The sequence below is a fragment of the Pogona vitticeps genome, chromosome 2, assembly GCF_051106095.1.
Source record: "Pogona vitticeps strain Pit_001003342236 chromosome 2, PviZW2.1, whole genome shotgun sequence".
Taxonomy (NCBI): Eukaryota; Metazoa; Chordata; class Lepidosauria; order Squamata; family Agamidae; genus Pogona; species Pogona vitticeps.
In genome coordinates this window covers 22,397,779-22,418,818 of record NC_135784.1, presented here as the reverse complement: position 1 = coordinate 22,418,818, position 21,040 = coordinate 22,397,779, and the positions used below count along the sequence as shown (strand labels likewise).

Here is a 21,040-nt window from a genome sequence, read left to right as displayed (position 1 = left end):
TTTCTCCTGGCATCACCGGTCACGAGTAAGAGCCTCCGGGCATCACCGGATCCATTCCCGGGATTCTTGGAAAATCTCCCCCCCAAAAGCCCGCGGCTCTTCTTCTTTCCCCGCCGCCCCCTCTCCATCGTGGTCAGTCGGTCGGAAGAGGAGCTGCAAGGCAGGCGTCGCCCAGGAGGGGGCGCCCGTAGGAAGCCTGAGCCGCTGGAGCTGCGAGGAAGAGGAAACCCGGAGCGAGCGAGCCAGCCAGCCAGGGAGGGAGGGAGGGAGAGGGAGGTGGGGGTTCCGCCGCCGCCGCCGAAGAAGAAGCCATCCCGGAGGCGAAGGTGGGGTGGGGGGCGTCCTTTGGGATCCCCGTTGTGCTGGTTTCCCCCGCGCGGCGTTTGTCGGCCAGATCGGGGGCCCCTGGAAGGCTGGCCCTTCCTTCCCTCCGGGGTCTGACGCCGTGCAGGCGCCGCCGCAGAGGAGCTGCTGGGGGAGAAAACAAGCCCGCCGCCTAAAGGTTCACACCGGCCTCCTCGTCGCCGTTTCTTGCAGGATTTCGGGTCCGGCTGTGTTGTTTCCCTAGAGAGGAGCCCCCCCCATCCCGCCCCACTGAAGTCTGCCATCCTGCAGGCGGGGTTCCTTGGGGCTGCGTTACTTCTGAGTAGACCTCCCTCGGATTGCACAGTCAAGGTATTGTGCCCCTCCAGGGTCCGTAGGGGGTGAGGATGCTAGGGAGGGTTAGGATGTTGCCTGTGCTCCACCCCGCCCTATATTTTGTCAACTTCTGATTTATGATTGCTGGCCTGGCCATCTCCATTTTGTCACATCGTAGGGCAATTTCCTCTCATGGTCAATGGAAAAAAAAAGGCATTTTGATTCCCTGATATGTGCATAGGCTTATTACTTTTACCTTCTTTGGTCGTGAAATACTTTTTCTGCTCTCTCCCATGTTTTAGTAACAGTTTGCAAGGAATAAAACTGCAGTTTTCCCTGTTTTAATTATCAATCTCAGTTTTTCCTATCTTTAGACGTTTGAAATGCTGATTTGTGCCGAAGATACTGTGCAGGGGGAAAAATCAGATTTAGTTTGCAAATCCTGTAATTTTAGATTTTGCAGGAATGAGCTTGGAGGGAAGATGATAAAGGAGGAAAAATCGACAAGCACAGAAGCAGGAAAAGGACAGAAAATGGAGCCCACCAAGGGGGTGCAAGAGCATTGGGATGCCCAATGGCAGGAGTTCCTGGAGAACCTTCAACCCGTTCACCCAGGAGGAGGAATCGCAGCAGCATCAGAGACGGTGCCATGGGAGGATACCAGGGCCTTCCTGGCCTCCTTCGAGCAAGTGGCCAAAGCCTGCCAGTGGCCCAAAGGGGAGTGGGCAGCCCGGCTCCTGCCAGCACTGAATGGCATAGCGGAAGAGGCCTTTCGGAGCCTGGAAGCCAGAGACAGGGAGGATTATGGGAAAGTGAAGGCCGCCATCTTGCGAGGGGATGCCCTGAGGATGGAGGTGAGACGCCAGCACTTCAGGCACTTCAGCTGCCAGGAGGTGGAAGACCCCCGGAGGCTTCACAACCAACTCCAAGAGCTTTGCCACCGGTGGCTGAGGCCGGAGAGACGCAGCAAGGAGCAGATCCTGGAGCTGCTGATCCTGGAGCAGTTCCTGGCCAGCCTTCCCCCGGACCTCCAGGACTGGATCCGGGCAGGAGGGCCTGACTCCTGCTCCCAGGCGGTGGCCCTGGCAGAGGACTTCCTCATGAGCCAGCAGATGGTTCAGAAAGAGAAGTGGCAGGTATGGCTGTCATATGTATAATCATAGAGTCTCTAACAGGATGTAGAATGGGGTGTTGCTGTTCAGTAAAAAATTGGGAGCATGTTAAGTGTGCTTAATCTCATCAACTGATTGACTCCACATCAGGTCCTTTTTAATATGCAATTAAGAAACCATGCTGTAACTGGAAAATGATCCACATGTGGTGTATGTGTAGCTATGTTTGTGCCATTACAGTGGTGCCTTGCAAGACGATGTTAATTCGTTCCGTGAAAATCGCTGTCTTGCGACAACATCATCTTGCGAAATGTGGTTCCCCATTAGAATGCATTGAAATCTATTTAATGTGCTCCAATGGAGAAAAAATTGTTGTCTTGCGAAAATCGCTCATAGGAAAACCATTTTGCAAAGCGTGGACCCAGCTGTCAAAATCGCTGTCTTGTGAAAAACGGTCGCTATAAAAACCGTTTGGCGAGTCGCGGACCCAATTGTCAAAATCGTCATCTTGTGAAAAACTGTCCCAAAAAAAGTCTTGCGAAGCATGGATCAAAACATCGTCTAGCGAAAATCACCCATAGGGAAAACTTTTGCGAAGCACTATAGCGATCGCAAAAAACCATCATCTTGCGGATTAACCATTTTGCGAGGTAATCGTCTAGTGAAGCACCACTGTATTGTAGTTCTTGCCATTGTTAATTAATGAAGTTTTAGGCAAACCAGTTGCAGAGTGCTTTCCTGCCAGAAAATGCAGGGGGATCAAGAAATGAAGCTTGTATAACACATCCAATTATATTTATGACAAGAAGGCACCACTTAAATTTTGCAAACCGAGTGTCTCTTTTCAAAAGTCATACTTGATGCTTAAAGATAATTGAAAAACCAATCATTGAAAATCAGTCCTATTTCATTACCATTCATTGAACCATAAATCTGCAAGACACTTTCAAACTCTTTATTTCTCTGTTTTCTGTATATCAGTACAGTTTGCAGTCTTTACCACCCTTCTCCTCACAACAGCCTTGCAAGGTAGCTTAAGGTACCTGCATTCTCTTTTGATCATGGCCGTTGTTTTCATTATGGATTTTTAAAAATCCACAACTGGAGCCTTAAAGTTTCTTCACAGTGTATAACCTCAGTGATTACAAAAACCCTTCACCTCGTTGAGTTTTATTCTGTTACGTGTACCATGCCATGCTATATATATGTGATCACCTCTGATTTTGGAATCTAAGCAGCGTCAAGGTTTGTTTCTTGCATGGGTGGGATCTCTATCAGTGGTTTCCAACCTTGAGTCCCCAGAGATTCTTGGATTCAAGACTCCCAGAAGCCTTCACCACTAGCTGTGCTGGCCAGGATTTCTGGGAATTCTAGTCCAAGAACACCTGCAGACTCTAGATATAGCCAAGAAGGAATCCGACCTGAAAAACTTGGAAAACTACTGCCAGAGTTGATAATACTAGACTAGATAGACGAAGGTTTTGGCTCATTATAAAGTAGTTTCCGATGTCTTCATGTTCCTAATTCTGGCCATTATTCTCTAGGAAATGAATTATATATGGACATGGGTTAGCAAATTGGAATTGCATTACCCAGTTCATAATTATCTAGGATAATTAGCCAGGAATGGGATTTTTGAATTTCTGGACTCCTAGTACCATAATTCACTATTCTGTGAGTTCTACCTACCTTGCAGACACCTTACAAACAATTAATGCGGCTCACCCGAGAGAAAGGTCTAAATCAGAAGGCTCTGAGGCTCAGCTAGGCCTAGCTGTATCCATGCTTCTTGCTCAAAAAGAAAGCTCCCAGCCAGCCCTGCGGCAGGAACAGGACGTCTGGACGGAGCTAGGCCTAGTTAAGCCTCAAAGCCTTCCATTTTAGGCTTTTCTCCCAGATAATATGTCAGCAAGCTGGATAGAACTCCCAGAATAGAGAAATGGTATTTCCAGTCAGCGTGGATTTGGTTTAAATCAAATTAATTTAAATCACAATTTAATTTTTTTTTTAAAAATCAGGTTTTTTTAATAATTTAAATTTGATTTTTAAAAAAATTAAATTGTGATTTAAATTTATTTTATTTTATTTATTTGTTTGTTACATTTATATCCCGCCCATCTAGTCGTACTGACTACTCTGGGCGGGTGACAACATATCAAATCTAAGTACAATTTAAAAAACATAACAACATATTACTAAAAAACGCAAAGATCCAGATAGGAGAGGCACAGAGAACAAAATCAGGCGGTGGATGGAGGAAAGGCTTGCTTGAACAGCCAGGTTTTCAGTTGGCATTTGAAGATGTCCAGGGAAGGGGCCTTAAAAAAAAAAATCAAAAAATTGATTTTTTAAAAAACATAATACAGTAATAGATTTGTATCCACCCTTTTTCTAGTTCAGAAAATCTGGAAGCCCCATCCAAGCTTCACAGTATATCAAGGGAGTAGCTGAGATGGGGAGCTTTTATTTCTAGCAAAAACTGAATGAATGGACAGACCATTGAGTTGGATCTTACCTCCCTCTTTCAGGGACCAATGAAGGAGGAGTGTTTGGCCTGCCCGGAGGCAGAGGAAGGAGAGCCATCCGTGGCTGTGGAGGGACAAGTCTACAAAGAAACCATGGCAAACACCAATGCGCAGATCAGTGTGCTGGGTAAGGGATTTCCCAGCTGTTGTGCTCAAGGGTTCCACTCTTTCGGGAAGAAAGGGTGGCTGTTCTCTCTCCATCCTCTTATTATATTAGCTGTCTTCTTGTGGAAAGTGGCAGTCCAGTGGTACCTCTTTACCTGCTGACTGTGGACTGTGGTGGAGATGAGAGATGGGATTTGGGGGGCGAGGGGAGTGTAATTTTTTAAATTTAATTTTTTTAAAAAATATTTTCTTTGCCTCATTTTAAAACACCAGTCGATTTGACCTGCAGTCAAACCTATGATGATGGTTTCTGCTGCAGGCAGTTTCACAACTGGCCCCATAACGAGCCAACAAAGAAACAGATATTTTGATTTTTTAAAAAAACTGTTGCAGTGCATCAGCTATAGTCTATATATAGCTAATAACAACAACAACAACAACAACAATAATAATAACTATTATTATTATTATTATTATTATTATTATTATTATTATTATTATTATTATTATTATTATTATTAATATTAATATTAATATTAATATTAATATTAATATTAATATTAATATTAATATTAATATTATTTCACTTTCTTTGCCAAGCAGGGGAAGTGAATAATTTTGTAAGCAAGGCACTTCACAGTATGGGAAGGAGTCATTTCTGTGTGAACGGTTCAGCTTGATTAGATCATTCTTGTGAGGCCTGATTCGCGAGCCACGCTAGCAAATTTCTGCTGCTAGTGTAGCCACACCTAGACAGACACCCAAATGTGGCTTATGTAAACTCAAAAGTTTTGAGACTTAATTCTACCAAACTCCCCACTCCTTTCCATGTGCTTGGCTGGAACATTTCTTTCTGAACAGGACGCTAGGTGGAGCTAGGCTTAGCTAGGCCTCAAAGCCTTCTGGCTAGGCCTGTCTCCTAGGTGAGCCACATTTGAGTGTCTCTAGTCTAAGGTATACATCTGTCACAGTGGTTCCCAACCTGAAATTCCCAGATGTTTTGGGATTATAATTCTCAAAAGCTTGCACCACCAACTGTGATTGCCAGGGTTTCTGGGAATTGTAGTCCAAGAACATTTGGGGACCTAAGGCTGGGAACCAACCACTATGACAGACATACAGATGCTTAAATGTGGCTCGCCTAGGAGAAGGGCCTAAAGCAAAAGGGTTGGAGGCCTTCTACTGGTCTATCACGTAGAACTCCCAAAATGGAGAATTATGGCATTTGTAGTAGGAAAACCTGAGATCCCCATCCCTATTGGAGATTCTCCACATGAGAAGAGTGACAGGATTGTAGAGACCTGAAGATTAAGGTTAAGGTGGGAATGAGAAAGAGCTTAGAAGGAAAAGCCAGGGAAACTGAGCTAGCTGTATCCATGCTTCTTGCTCAGAAAGAAAGCTCCTAGCCAGCCCTGGGGCAGGAACAGGAAGTCTGGACGGAGCTAGGCCTAGCAAAGCCTCAGAGCCTTTCATTTTAGGCTTTTCTCACAGGTGTTTGTAAGATGTCTGCAAGCTGGCTAGAACTCCCAAAATAGAGAAAGGAGATCTCCAGAGCATGGAAAAAAATTCCTATCTCTGTCTCTGCAGGTGTTGCGAAGGAAAGTCAAGTAAAACTAGAGAATCCTCAGTGGGGAGGAAATAAAACAGAGGACGGCTCCAGGACAGCCCTACAGATAAGCCAAGAGAATGCAGTGGTAAGAGCTGAGAAGCAAGAGGAGGGCTGGGAATCTAAAGAGGAATTGGGAAAGCCACCATTGATGAGAGAGAATGAGTGTCTTGGGCCCACAGATGTTCTTCCAGCGGCAGTTCTGCAGCCTTCTGAAAGAGACTCGAGGGAAGAGATGCCCCTGTTCTCCAAATATGGTAGAAGATACCGTTTCAGATTGGACCTGGATGTGGTGGATTCTAAGGAGGACCACAATGAATTTCCCATGTCCGAGGAAGGCTTCCTTCGAAACTCATGCTTGAGGGAACGGCAAAGAATGATAACAGGAGAAAGGAGATCTGAATTCCCTGAGAATGGCCAAGGGGGTCATTTGGCAGAAGAGAAACCCCATCACTCTTCTGAGTTCGAGAACCGATTGAATTACCCCAAACCACCTGAGAGGAATGAAGGAGGTGGAAGCCGAGGAAGGATGTACGAGTGTTCCCATTGTAAGAAATGTTTCAGCGAGAGAGAACATTTGATCCATCACGAGCAACTTCATACTGGAAGGAAACAGTGGGAATATCCCAGGTCTGAGAAAGCCTTCCCCTTCAGACAAGCCGTAATGCGCTACCAGCGGATTTATACCGGGGAGAAACCGTACAAGTGTTCTCAATGTGGGAAGAGCTTCAGTGAGAGAGAAAATCTCAAAAGACATCAGAGGACCCATACTGGCGAGAGACGGTTTAAATGTGGCGAATGTGGGAAAAGCTTCAGTCGGAGTGATTTTCTTAAAAGCCACCAGAGAATTCATACCGGTGAGAAACCATACAAATGCTTGCAGTGTGGGAAGGGCTTTGCTGTGGGAGGAACCTTGAAGAATCACCAGCGAACCCATACTGGAGAGAAGCCGTACAAATGTTTGCAGTGTGGGAAATGCTTCACAGTGAGAGGAGATCTGAAGAATCACCAGAGACTTCATACTGGGGAGAAACCCTACAAATGTTCGCAGTGCGGGAAAGCCTTCACTCTGAGGGGAGGTTTGAAAAATCATGAGAGAATTCACACAGGAGAGAAACCATACAAATGTTCTCAGTGTGGGGAGAGCTTCAGGCGGAGCGAAGTGTTGAGGAGCCATCAGAGGATCCATACTGGAGAGAAACCGTACCAGTGCCCTGAGTGTGGGAAGGTGTTCAGTCAGAGAGGATCCTTGGTGAGGCATCATAAAATTCATACAGGGGAGGATAAAAGAGTTATCATTGTGGAAAATCTCGAGTAAAGGAAACAGAGGGGGAAAGGAGCAAATTCATACTGGAAAGAAAAAGCTGGAATGTCCCAAGTCTGAGAAAGTGTTTGTTTTTTTTTCATCCAGTGATACTGAGACACCAGGGAATTTATACCACGGACAAACAATATAGGTGTTCTTAGTATGGGAACAGCACCCCCGAGGAGAATATTTGAAGAGGTATCAGATAATTCATACCAGGGAGAAAATGTACACTTATTCTTGGTGCGGGAAACACTTCATTGATGGAAGAACTTCGAAATAACATCTAAGAATTCATACTGAAGAGAAACCCAATAGAAATCCTGAATGGGGGAGTGCTTTTTGGGCAGAAAGATGTGGCCAGAGATTCGTACAGAGAAATTCTCAGAGAAAAAATTTGAAATTATATGGGAGAACTTATACTTAACCACAAATATGGGGTGGCAGTTGAGACGGCAGTTTGACTCTCCCAGGGATCCCAAATGTGGCCTTCCCAGCACCCCAGGGCTCCCCCGTCTTATGTCCTCTCCAGTTTCTTAGGTCCAAAAGTCTCCTGCCCTCTAACTAACGGGGGAATGTGCCATATTTTAGGGGGGCATTACCCCTGCTCTCCATACTGCATTTTGAGTCTTTTTTTAAAAAAAGGTTTGACCACTAGATGGAGCAATGGGGCATGTTTGAGAAAAAGACACCCTTTTCAAATAAATTATTTCAGGGGGATGGAAACGAGTTTGGTTTTTGAGGTCCAGAGATGGATGTGTGTGGCCCCCAGAATGCTAAAAGATTCTCATCTCTGGCCTCGGGAATCCCTCGGTTGGAACCAAGAGCTATCGATCAATCTATCTATCTGTATGGGAGCGTTATTTTTTCAAACCTTTTTGTTGTTGTTACCGGCTGCATTTTACAGAAAATGTTTTCAGTTTGTAAGCGTCACCTTAGGACAATTGAAATACTTGGAACGCCTCTGTTAATAAAAGCTTTGTATATGCATCTGAAACTGTGCTGGTTGGACACCCCACCCCACAAAAAGGCCCACTTATAGTCTACCCATGGGTTCATTAACACAGCTACTGGTCTAGACAGATGTTTGATCTTTGATTCACCAAAAACATGGTGGTTCAAGCCCACCCAGAGATGCTTGAGGGCTAACTTGCTGTATGATTGATGAGGTGGACGGGTAATCATAGCCTTGTAAACAGTCTAAAAGGTGATGTGCCTCAATGTGTTGTTGTTTTTTAATTGATGTTGCTTTCCCATGTTGGCTCAAGATTCCATTTTCCAGAAGAAACATCAGAGCCAGAGACATAGAAAAATCCATCGTCCTGAATGGACAGGTCTCCTTTGATTTCAGAAGTTAAGTAGGATTAGGGGTGGTTATTAGTTGGATGGGAGACCCACCTGGGAATATAACATGTCTCAATGCGAAATTTCAGGGGGAAACACAGGAAAGGATGTTTGAACATCTCCATCTGTGAATGCCAGTACAGATCTGGACCAGAATGACATGTGTTGAACTCTTGAGTAAGGAGTGAAGGGAAGTGAACCTGAACAATCTTGGTACACTTTTTATCCCTTGTGCTATTTAGGGATAAAGGGATAACGAAGCCTCTGTTTTAGATTGAGGCGACACTACCTATATACACAATTTAAGAAGTATCACGCTGAAGCTGTTCTTCTCAGATTTCAGCTGAACAAATGAGCTTTGGTTTAAATGCTTTAAAAAGATACCCAGGTTCATGGCTGTTCCCTATCATGTGCCAGAGAATGGCATAAAAGAATAATGCATTGTTTGAAAACTTGTTTACACTTTTTTTTACACCTAAAGTATGTTTTGGTCAGAGAGCAGCCAGAGGCTTATGTTTACAAATACTTGCTTGGTTATTTTTGTTCCTCACACACATTCAGTGATTTTTAGAAAACCGATTAGCTTAGGACATGAGTTAAAAGCGCTCTCTCCTGTTGACTCCACAGTGCCAGGAAATGAGAAGTGAAAGTTATGCCTGAAAACATGCGCCTTGTCCTTTTTCTATGTTACATTTTGATGAATCTGGATCCTACTGGGTTGCTACCAGAATTAACTTGTGCATGTTTGGCTCAATTTGATGCTAGCACCACACAAATAAACAGCATCATGATGGTGAAAGGTGCAAGGAGTGCCACTGTCCTCCTCCTGTTGAATTCCCCCCCCCCCCAGTTACTGAGGTAAACAACAAACAGCCATGGATCAGTTCAGAGGAGTACTCTTGTGGTGAATCTCTGCTATGTCAAGAAAGTCGCTGAAATCCTATTGCTTAGGGTTGCCAGTCCCACACAAGAAAGCCATCTATAAGTTCCATTGATTCATAGGGGCCAACTCTAGTTGCAAAGTACTTTAGTAAGTCACAACTGAAGTAGACCCATTGAATCAAGAGAACTTGCAAGGGATTTGACTCGGCAAGTGACTATTGATTTGGCAGGCCAACTCTTGTGATATGTACTATCCTAAGCAACAAGATTTCAGCCTATAGGTGCAAATGGTGGGTTGCCATTTTATTTTGTGTTGTTTTAATGACTGCTAGAGAGCTTGAGAGTTATCTGTAGGCATCCTTCAGTCTCGAGAGACTATGGTAACATGCTCTGAATAGAGGTCTTGGAACAGTGGCTAGCATGGCTGAGAAGGCCAATTCAAGAGGGACAATCCCTTCCACACTGAAGACAAATCCAATCTGTCCCCTGTCCAGTTCCCTGATTTTGCTGCTTTTGTGACTGCCTCTTTGCCTCGGCCTGCTGGACAAGGGTCTCCTCAAATTGGGAGAAGCCAGGATGCAACACCTGCCTCCAGGCTGAATGCTCAGATGTCAAGGTTTCCCATCTGTTGAAGGCCATTCCTAAGGCCTTCAGATCCCGCTTGCAGTTATTTTTCAGTAAAAAGAAAAGAGAGGGAATTTTTTTTCAAAGGAAAATATTTGGGGGCCTGGAGATGGCCCTCCAAAATCTTGGCCAATTGAAAGTAACCTATTCTTGTTTCAGGTAGATTCAGTTCAGGGCTTAGTAATATATATATTCTCTATGGCTGTGGAGCCAGAGGCTGGGAGTTCGATTCCCCCACTGTGCTTCCTGTGAGAAGAACCAGCCTGGGTGGCCTTGGGCAAGCTGCGCAACAATCCCAGGGCACCTCCAGAAGAAGGGAAGTGGAAGCCACTTCTGCGGATTCAGGGAAAACCCTGAAAAGAGCCACCATTAGTTAGGATTGACTTGACAGCGAATTATTATTTTTAATATATAGCTGGTTTGATAGCTCTGTGAGTTGGAGTTTCTCACTGTGCCTCCCAGGGGAAAAGCCAGCCTGTGTGGCTTTGGGCAAGCCATATAGCCCAGAAAAAGGGACTGCTAAACCACTTCTGAGTATTTTATACCTAGAAAAACTTTGGTAAAGATCTCTTAAGACAGAATCAATTTGCAGCTCATATTTATAATATGTATCTACTTTATTAACAGCTACTTCATGACGGTGATCTGTTATCTCCTATTGTAATGTTTTGTCCTGTATATGGTTATATTTTCTGCATTTACAATATCCGATTTTTCCCCAGTTGATAAACTTCTCATTACCAAGATTGCTGGTTTTCATCATTTCTCTTTAAATATATATATATATTTTCAAATTTATTTTCTGGCTCTGATTTTTTTCCACCTATGTAGCAAAAATTACTTCTGCCACCATGGCCTTGACAGCAAGTTCAAGTCAGACTAATTGCTCCGGAAGAAATTAAATCCACATTGTCACAGCATAAGAGTGTGTGGAGCATGTAACAATTTAAGCGTTCTGAGCGTAGAGAAAGATTCAGGTATAACCAGCATTTAATCAAACTTTAAGGAGTACTCTGTGCTGAAGGGAGTATAATTTGCAGGGCTCTCGAATGAGGGATTTTATTTTTAGATTTTTCCGTGTGAACAAAACCACAGCATGGGGAGAGGGGACTTATGGCCCTCAGATATTATTGGACTGCAACTCCCATCAGCCATCTCTAGCATAGCTGATGGTGAGGAATGATGGAAGTTAATAATGAGGCATGGGATTTTCGGACTATGGGGACAGGAAATCCTTCAGCCAGACTCCTGGGGGCTTTAATTAAGAAAACAAAGCCGTGCCAGGTGTTTTCAAGTTATTTACAATTAAACTCCTGAGCCAGTGAAAAAGACGGGAAATGGAGGGGGATGCTAAATTCCATGGGTGATACAGGGGTTTGTGGGTCTGGTAATTTTGTTTTAAAGTCTTTCAATCTTTTAAGAGCTTTTCTTTTTTTTTTAAATTTTATTTTTTTATTTTTTAAGAGCTTTTCTAATAGGCAGAGACTACCACTTCCATAATCCCATGCACCTCCCACAGAGCTTAGCCCTGCCTACCTATTTCCTTGTCTCTTCCACCGGTTGAAAAATTGTTTACTTTTTTTGTTTTTCTTTAAAAGCCCAAGAGTTTGGCGGGGAAAATTCCTGCAGACATCTGCAACTCCTCTGTCCCCAAAATTATATGTATAATAATTTTATATATAATGTTTAAAAAATCCCATGCCTACTAATAACAATATACACAGCACACAGACCTCCAAGACAACACCCACAGGATACAAGCACACGATGCTATATATTCTATATACACACATTAACATACATCTGTGGGCTGCATGAGGTAGATGGTATCTCAGACCATACAGGGGATAGTTTGGACATAGGAGAATCTTTTCCAGCATGGCCTACAATATACTGTATGTGGTTCCAGGAGAGAGGGAGGGCCATTCCCTCTATTGGGGGGGGGGAACTGATGCTGTACCCTTGTTCTCAAAATGTCTGCAAAGTGGGCCAACAGAGCATGGGGGCAGCACCAGAAGGGTTTTTCAGACCTCTTCGTTTGTATCAGAAGTACCAGAATATAATTAAGAAATGTTTAACAGATAATTTTCACCCAATGAGGTGACATCATTTGGAGCAGCGCCACATCGTCCATCCATGATATATGTTGAGGGCCATAGAGTACATGGATACATGTGTGACATGGCCTGTTCTCTCAACTCACAAATGACTATGTCTGTGTGAAAACTACATTTTCTTAGGTTCACTTTGGTTCTGCCAATTCCAGTCTGTAGCCAGTTAAGCGACTCCCAGTTGTCCACCTGAATGGGGTCTGAATTTTCCTGGGTTTTCATCCATTTTAAGACATGGGTATTTCTTTTCTTTCCACAGTCCTGACATCCTTTGCAGTTCCTTCAAGATTCACAGATGTTCCGAGAAAAACATCTTGACATTATTCTGGGAGGGGCAGGATGGTAGCCAAACAGTAGATAAGCATTTGACATTTAATGAAGATGCTTCGAATCTTTCACTGTTAGCTGCTGTATATGTCACTGGGCTCAAGGCTTACTAGGTAATTGATTTTATCAACAGCAGTTGGCATTAGACATCCAGTAATAATTTTACAGTTTTTTTTAGAGTGCGATGTGTTGCAGAGATTTGAATTTCTGGTAAAAGTGCTTATGGTATGCAGTAGAAATATAGAGACTCATAGAGGAGAATACTGTAGCTGCAAGTTCCCTAGATAGTCCACTTCTTTCTCATTAACTGGCACTTACAGTCTCAGTAACTCACTCTGAGACATTTGTAGGAAAAAGGGTAAAAATGTTTTATTGCCTACAGTTGTGAACAGATCAACAGCAAAGAAATAGACTGCAACAGATGAACGGAAGGAAAAGAACACAGAGCAGAGGGGCAAGGCTCTCTTTTAATTCGGAGGCAAGAAGGAATAATTGGTTATGCTGGATAGGGCGGCTGTCACTCCAGTCCAGAAAGATCCCTCCTATAAACTCTATGTGTACCTGTTTTGCATGGGCTAAACTATACCACACTGGGCTGGTATTTGCCTGCAGATTTAGTGCAATGTACTACTCTGGGTTGTTGACAATAATATAAACAACCCTCGCAGCTAAACTATTAAACCAGAATATACCTGGCCAATATAATTCACGAACGCTCACACTGAACTAAATCTGTTAGCCTAAACTTGACTACAGAAGCGCCAAAAATTTTAACATACTTGACTTCCGTGGCAGAAGAACAACAAAAGAAGAAACTAAACTATTTGCTTGAAGGGGGATCCAGGAAAGGTGATCCAGGAAGAAGAGACCTAGGTAAAAGCACCAGCTGACCTGTGGCCAAAGACAGAAAACGGAGATCAAGATGCTTTATCTCACCTGGCTATCTATTTGTTGTCCCACACTGGTTATTTTAAATTCAGCGTTGCTAAAGTTATTCTGATAACTGGGTCAGGAACAGCCCATTTCATTCACACATCCCAATCCATATAGTAACCTCCTAAGGAATTACAGAATCACCCAAGCAAGGGAAATGCATTTACCTCCATTTTGATCATAACACAGCTGCTGGTATTTAGAGGTATACTGCCTCAATAGCTGGGGGTTCTATAGAGTTGCCAAAAGTAGTAGCTGTTCATAATGGATTTTTGCTTCCACTATGGAGTTACTTGAATCCTTCTAAAGATCTTACATGACAGCCCCCACATCTTTTACACCTCAATCGTGTATTGTATGAAGAAAGGATTCTTGTAAACACAGTTTTAAAATAAACGATTTTCCATTTCAAAGCAGGGCCATATGTAGCTGTTTTGGCACTCAGGGCAAGCAGCAAGATCCCCTGATTTGCTCCATTCTGAGGCCTGGACATTAAAACAAAGGAAAAAGGGGAGAAGAATGTGGTGTCCCCCCCAACACACAAAAATAAAAAAAGTTTAATAGTTTCAAAGGAAGCAAAGTATGTAAAGCTGTGAAAATCCGGGAAGCTCACAGTGGTGACAATACAATGTCTCCCAATAGGAAAAAATATTTGCTCAAAGAAGAAAGTTTTCTTTCCCTAGATAGCCTGTTAAATTGTGTATATTTGTGTGTTTTTCCCCGACTCCAGAGGCAACATGGGGTCAGAGATCCCACTTCCCAACCAAGTGAGCGATCCCATTTGACTGTTAAAAAGACCCTAAAGCAGTGGTCCCCCAACGTTGGGCCTCCAGATGTTCTTAGACTACAACTCCCAGAAGCCTTCAACACCACCTTTGCTGGCCAGGATTTCTGGGAGTTGAAGTCTAGGAACATCTGGAAGCCCAAAGTTGAGGACCACTGCCCTAAGGGACCCTTAATAGGGAGAAATGTAAATTAAAAAAAGAATGAAAGAATTCCCCAAAGAGGTGGAGACTTAACAAGTGTTTAGGTTGATGTCTTTGGGCTACAACCCCCAGAATCCCCTCCCGGCAACTGATGGATGATGGGAGGTGCAGTCCAGAACCAAATTTGCATGCTTTTGCTTTGGAGACTTGGGAAAGAAGGGGGGCAGTGGATTGGCCCCGGCCTAGATGCTGAAAGGGTTAAGTGAGCCGAGTTAGGCTTCCTAGAGGGGCATAAAAAGGTGGGGAGGACAATAAGGGAGATCCTTCTGTCCTCCTGGAGGAGGCGAGAGAATCAATGGCCAGGAGAAGACAAAGAGGTAAGGATTTAGCAGGGTGAGAAGGAGAGCAAGATTTGGGTGTGGGGAAGAGGGAAGAAAGCCACCCACCCAATCCACGGGGGTCTGAGCCGTGCAATCAAACAATGGCATGATTGCTTTTGCACAAACCTCTTTGATCCTTTCCCTCCTTTTCTTGAATTAAACCCCGTCCTCACTGAGGTGTAACCAGCAGCAACCAATAAAAAGAGAGACAGGACACACACACACCCGTTCCACCAAAAACAGGAGACCAGTGTGAAATACACCCCTCTTTGGCTCTGATGTAGGCATCTTTCTGCAATGGTTTCCTCATCTTAATTTGTAGAGCTGGAAGGGACCCTGTGGATCATCAGTCCAGTCCCTCTCAAGGAGGTCCAGCGGAGAATTCGAACTCCCAACCTCTGGCTCTGCAGCTAGAGACCTAAAACCAATGAGCTATCAAAGGAGCATGCAAAAGAACAGCCCTATGGCCAGGGGGTGGGGTGTGTGTGGAATAACGGTGCCACCCTTGTGGGTCAGGTCTGGGAGAAAGTTCTCTTACTTTATTTAGATATTCACTCATGCGTTGCACTTTTAGTTTGTCCAGTACACAGAGCTCCCTGGACAAAGTGTGCAGTCTCCTAAAAAATGTTAAGTACAATAACCATGCAATGAAGTGACAAGTAGAAGTGTTAATGAGGGAAGCACTTTTTAATTTTGTGTCTTACTTGTTTCATATGCTTTTATTTCTTCTATCCTGTGTGCCATCCGGGAATCTGATAAGCTGATGAGTCTTATAACCAGGTTTAAAATAAACTACCAAAGAAGTTGAGAGCGTTCGAACTGTTGGATCGCTCAGTGGTTTAGGCATCTGAGTTCGGTTCCCCACTGACAGGGGCTGGACTTGATAATCCATAGGGTCCCTTCCAGCTCTGCAGTTCTGAGATGATGATGATGATGATGATGATGATGATGATGATGATGATGATGATTAAAATAAACATGTTTTTGTTGTGGGAACTAGGATTTGTATGATGTGAAGAGAAGGGGTGGCTGGCTAGCTCAGTGGTTTAGGTCTCTGGCTGTGAAGTCAGAGATTGAAAGTTCGATTCCCCACTCCGCCTCCTGGGAGAAGAGCCAGCCTGTGTGCCCTTGGGCAAGCTGCACAGTCCCTGGGCACCCCTTCTCCTTCTTCTATAGTTTGCAACATCAAATGTTCATGGACATCGACACACATCCACAGAGAGACGGGACTGACCCCCTGCAGATAGGTAAAGGTTCCCCTTGACAATTTTTGTCCAGTCGTGTTTGACTCTAGGGGGCGGTGCTCATCCCCGTTTCCAAGCCATAGAGCCAGCATTTTATCCGAAGACAATCTTCCGTGGTCACATGGCCAGTGCGACTTAGACACGGAACGCTGTTACCTTCCCACCGAGGTGGTCCCTATTTATCTACTCGCATTTGCATGCTTTCGAACCGCTAGGTTGGCGGGAGCTGGGACAAGCGATGGGAGCTCACTCCGTTGCGTGGATTCGATCTTATGACTGCTTGGTGTTCTGACCCTGCAGCACAGGCTTCTGTGGTTTAGCCCACAGTGCCACCACGTCCCTACACCCCCCCTGCAGATACTATAGTCCTATTGTGATTACTTGGTGAATTAATTAGTGGGTCAATGTGTTTTTTTTAAAACCATAGACATTCCTTCAATCTGTGTTGTGTTTTTTCCATAATCGTTCTCCTCAAACAATAGATTATAGGCCCTCAGTAACAACAGGGTTTCTTTTCCCCCTCAAACCAGGTGTCAGGAGAGAGAATGAAAAATACAGGGACCCTTCAGTGATATCGGCCAAAGCAAGGACGCTTAAAATGGGGAAAGGTCGGCGGAGGCCTCAAAGGTGTAAAGAAAGCCCAGCACAGAACGGGAGGAAGAAAGCCACTCCTTCTAAATGCGTCCACGTCCATGAACACTTGATCTCACAAACGTATAGAAGAAGAAGACGACAGGGAAAGTGCCCAGTGTGTGCAAAACTTTTCCGATATCACTCAGCATTAAGTAAACACATTGGGATCCACACAGGTGAGAATCCATACCAATGCATGGAATGTGGGAAGAGCTTCAGGTGGAATGGGCAGCTTGTTTCACATCTAAGGATCCACACAGGGGAGAAACCTCATCAATGCACAGAATGTGGGAGAAGCTTCAGATTAAACCAGTATCTGACGATCCATCAAAGATCACACACAGGAGAGAAAATCTATGAATGCACGGAGTGTGGAAAGCACTTCAGCTATCATGGGAGTTATAGTGAACATCAAAAAACCCACACAGGGGAGAGGCCCTATAAATGCCTGGAGTGTGGGAAAGGTTTCACTGTAAGTGGGAACCTTACTGTCCATCAAAGAATCCACACAGGAGAGAAACCCTATAAATGTATGGAATGTGGAAAGAGCTTTGGGGATAGCGGAAGCCTTAATAAACACCAAAGGACCCACACAGGGGAGAAGCCCTACCAGTGTGTGGCATGTGGAAAGAGCTTCCGTGAAAGCGGGCAGTTAACATCACACAAAAGAACCCACACGGGGGAGAAACCATACAGATGTGTAGAGTGTGGGAAATGCTTCAGTGTACGCCAGAATCTTAATGTCCACCAGCGAGTCCACACAGGGGAGAAACCGTATAAATGCATGGAGTGCGGAAAGAGCTTCAGCACAAGTGGACAGTTTAATATACATGAAAGGATTCACACAGGAGAAAAACCATATCAATGCACAGAGTGTGGGAAAAAATTCAACATGCACTCAAACCTTACAAAACATCAAAGAGGAGTCCACAGGGGAGAGAAATCTTATAAATGCATGGAGTGTGGGAAGAGTTTCAGTCAAGGTCAACATCTGACTGTCCATCAAAGGACTCACACGGGGGAGAAACCACATACATGCAGAATGTGTGGGATGAATTTCAGTGATAATTCATGTCGCATTAAGCATGAAAGGACACACACTGGAGAGAGGCCATATCGATGTGTGGAGTGTGGAAAAAGCTTTGGTAGGATGTCAGTCCTTTCTTTACACCAGAAGCTACACACTGGGGAGAAACCATATAAATGCACACAGTGTGGCCGAAGATTCAGCAGCAATGGAGGCCTCACTAAACATGAAAAAATCCATACAGACGTGAAACCGTATACATGCTCGGAATGTGGAAAGACCTTCCGTCGGAGGGAACATCTCACTATACATCAAAGAACACACACAGGAATGAAACCATACAAGTGCATGGAGTGTGGAAAAACCTTCACCATTAGTGGAAATCTTAGAAAACATCAGAGAGTTCATTGAGGATAAGCCATGGGTGTACAGCAGGACCCCCTTATCTGTGGGATCAACATTTGCTGATTTCACTTATCCGTGGCCTGAAATTAAAATATTAAAAATATTAAAAGAAAAATCCTATCAATATACAATGGAACCTCAACTTACGAACGTTCCCTACTTGCAAACGATTTGCGTTACGAACAGCTCTGTTCCAAAAAAAGTTGCTTCGACTTGTGAACGGAGCCTTGACTTACAAACCAAAACAAAAACAAACAAAAAACACCTTTCCTGCCCTTTTTTGACCTAAGTTCATATTAGGTCAAAAGAAGAAAAAATTTAAAAATCTCCCCTAGCGGTAGAGTACGGATTAATCGGCTTTGCATTAGTTCCTATGGGAACTAATGGATCTACCTATGAATAGCACTTCGACATATGAACAAAAAACAGCAGGTACGGTTTAAATGGTTTTCAATGCATTCCTAGGGAAAAGTTTGCCTCGAGTAAAGAACTTTTCGACATAAAAATAACTCTGAAAGTGAAGTAACCAGAACTGGCCACTAGAAGGAGCCAGAGACCATGCTATGTATGGTGTTTGCTATATTTCACATTTTTCAGCATCTATGTGGGTGGGAGGTTTGAAACCAATTCCCTGGGGATTCTGGGATCCTGGTGTACATGGAGTGTGAGGAAAGCTTCCTATAAGAAGTAATCTTCCCTTATGTCAAAGAATCAACACTAGGAAGAAATGGGATTAATGCGTAGAGTATGGAAAACATCCCTACTTTAATATATGTATACTGTACAGTGGTGCCTCGCTAGACGATGATAATCCGTTCCACTGATATCGCTGTTTAGCAAATTTGTTGTCTAGCGAAAAGCATTTCCCCATTGAAATGCACTGAAACCTGTTTAATGGGTTCCAATGGGGAAGAATCGTCGTTGTCTAGTGAAGATCGGCCATAGGAAAGCCACTTTGCCAACTGCCGATCAGCTGTTTAAATCGCTGTCTTGCGAAGCTTAGGTCCCCAAAACACCTGTTTGCGAGCGCGGAGGGAGCTGTCAAAATTGTCTAGCGAAAATCGGTTTGCAAAGCAGGGACCAAAAATTGTCCAGAGAAATTCCCCCATAAGAATCACTGTTTTGCGAATCACTATAGCAATTGCAAAAAGCCAATGTCTAGCGAAAAAACTGTCATGCGGGGTAACTGTCTAGCGAGGCACCACTGTATTAAAATGAATGTGGATTGGAAAGAGTTTCAGTCACTATTCTTTATTTCACATAGAAGAACCTGCAAAGGGGAGAAACAATATATAAGCATATATTTACATGCAATGTGTAAAGAGATTATTTTGATGTGATACTCACTTAAAATAACCTTCACACAGAGTAAACATTAACAATGGTGGAAAAGCTAGAGTGCAAATTCAAGACATATTTCATTCGAAAGAACTGACATTAATAGGGAACTGCATAAATGTGCTAATAGAGTTTTATGCATCCATGTACAGTACTAGCATGAAATGTTTGGAGTCTGTAGACTATAAGCCCCAAAAGTCTGCAGGAATTTCCTCCCAGCCAAACTTGGTAGAAGTAGAGGAATTTAAGGATGAGAGAAAAATCTGAGAAAGGGAACAACAGACAATAGTATTGTACATATGATAGAAAGAGTGAGAGTGGCAGGTGTGTAACAGAAAGGAAAAAAGGTGTAAACTAGATTTTGGTAACAGATACTTGTATTAGGTGGTGAGGAAGTGTTCTATGAGTAAGCTTCACTGAGATGTAATTTCTCTTCTCCTTATGCTTAATGTTGCTTTCCAGCATTTTGGAAGTGCTAATTCTGGGAGCAGTTAAGATGCAGAGAAGAGATTAATAATTCAAACTCACCAGGGTTTTTTTAAAATGCAGTGGCAAGGTCATAATAGAGTTTCTTGGGTCCATTTGATCTGAAGAATTCACCAACCAAAAACGTGTCAGTAATGCCTGCCAGCATAGTACGCATGGCATAATCTTAGTGGCAAATGGCTGCCATTGAGAAGTGAATGGAGGTGTTTGCTGTCACATGCACAACAGCAAATACCTTTGCTGACTTCCTAATGTGTGGCAATTTGCCACCATGATTTGCACCTGTGGCATTATGCCAGCTTAAAACCGCAATAGGATTTCAGCCACTGTGAGGATTTATCATCTTTCCCTCCTCACAGCCACTCGTAAATTTTCTCCTCTTTTCTTTTTCCTTTTTAAATATCAAGATTCTCAAAGTTTTATTCTTCCTGTATTGAAACCACTGGTGAATAAAATAATGATATTTATTAATTTCCATGTGTTGGTTTTTCTCAGTCAGTATGATATCAAAGTAATTGATTGGACATGATGATGCATTTCTGCTGTTTTCTAGTTTGAGGGTTAAGTATGACTTGCCATCCTCAACGGAATTGCGATCAAGTTGCATCCAACTTCTTGTGACCCTAAGAATGAGCGATTCTCCAAAATGCTCAGTCCTCAACTGCCCTGCTCAGCTCTTAGACACAAGCCTGTGGCTTTCTTTAGGAAGTCAGTCCATCTCGTATTTGGTCTTCCTTTTTTTCTTGCTGCCTTCCACTTTTCCCAGCATGATGGTCTTTCCAGGAGAATCCTGCCTTTTCAGGATGTGTCCCAAAGTAGGATAGCCTCAGCTGTCACCATTTTTGGCTCCAGAGGGAGTTCAGTTTCGATTTCCTCTAGGACCCACTTACAGTGGTGCCTCGCATAGCGAGGTTAATCCGTTCCGGATTAACCTTCGCTATGTGAATACTTCGTTAAACGGAACAAAAAAAGCCAGGAAAAGGGATCGCTATGCGGATTCATCGCTATACAAGGCGCTCATTAAGCGAGGCACCACTGTATTTGTCTTTCTGGCTCTCCAAGGTTTCCACAAAGCTCTCGTCCAGCA

At 43.7% G+C, this 21,040-nt stretch overlaps 1 protein-coding gene across 1 annotated transcript; it reads left to right on the top strand.

Annotated features, from left to right (window-relative positions):
* Positions 1-719: 719 nt before the first annotated feature.
* On the top strand, positions 720-20,424 carry LOC110090642 (uncharacterized). The gene is made up of 4 exons (XM_078388422.1): positions 720-1,775; positions 4,280-4,403; positions 5,969-7,132; positions 17,162-20,424. The coding sequence occupies exons 1-4, from the start codon at positions 1,023-1,025 to the stop codon at positions 18,133-18,135; spliced, it is 3,015 nt and encodes a 1,004-aa protein (XP_078244548.1). The 5' UTR covers positions 720-1,022; the 3' UTR covers positions 18,136-20,424.
* Positions 20,425-21,040: the final 616 nt, after the last annotated feature.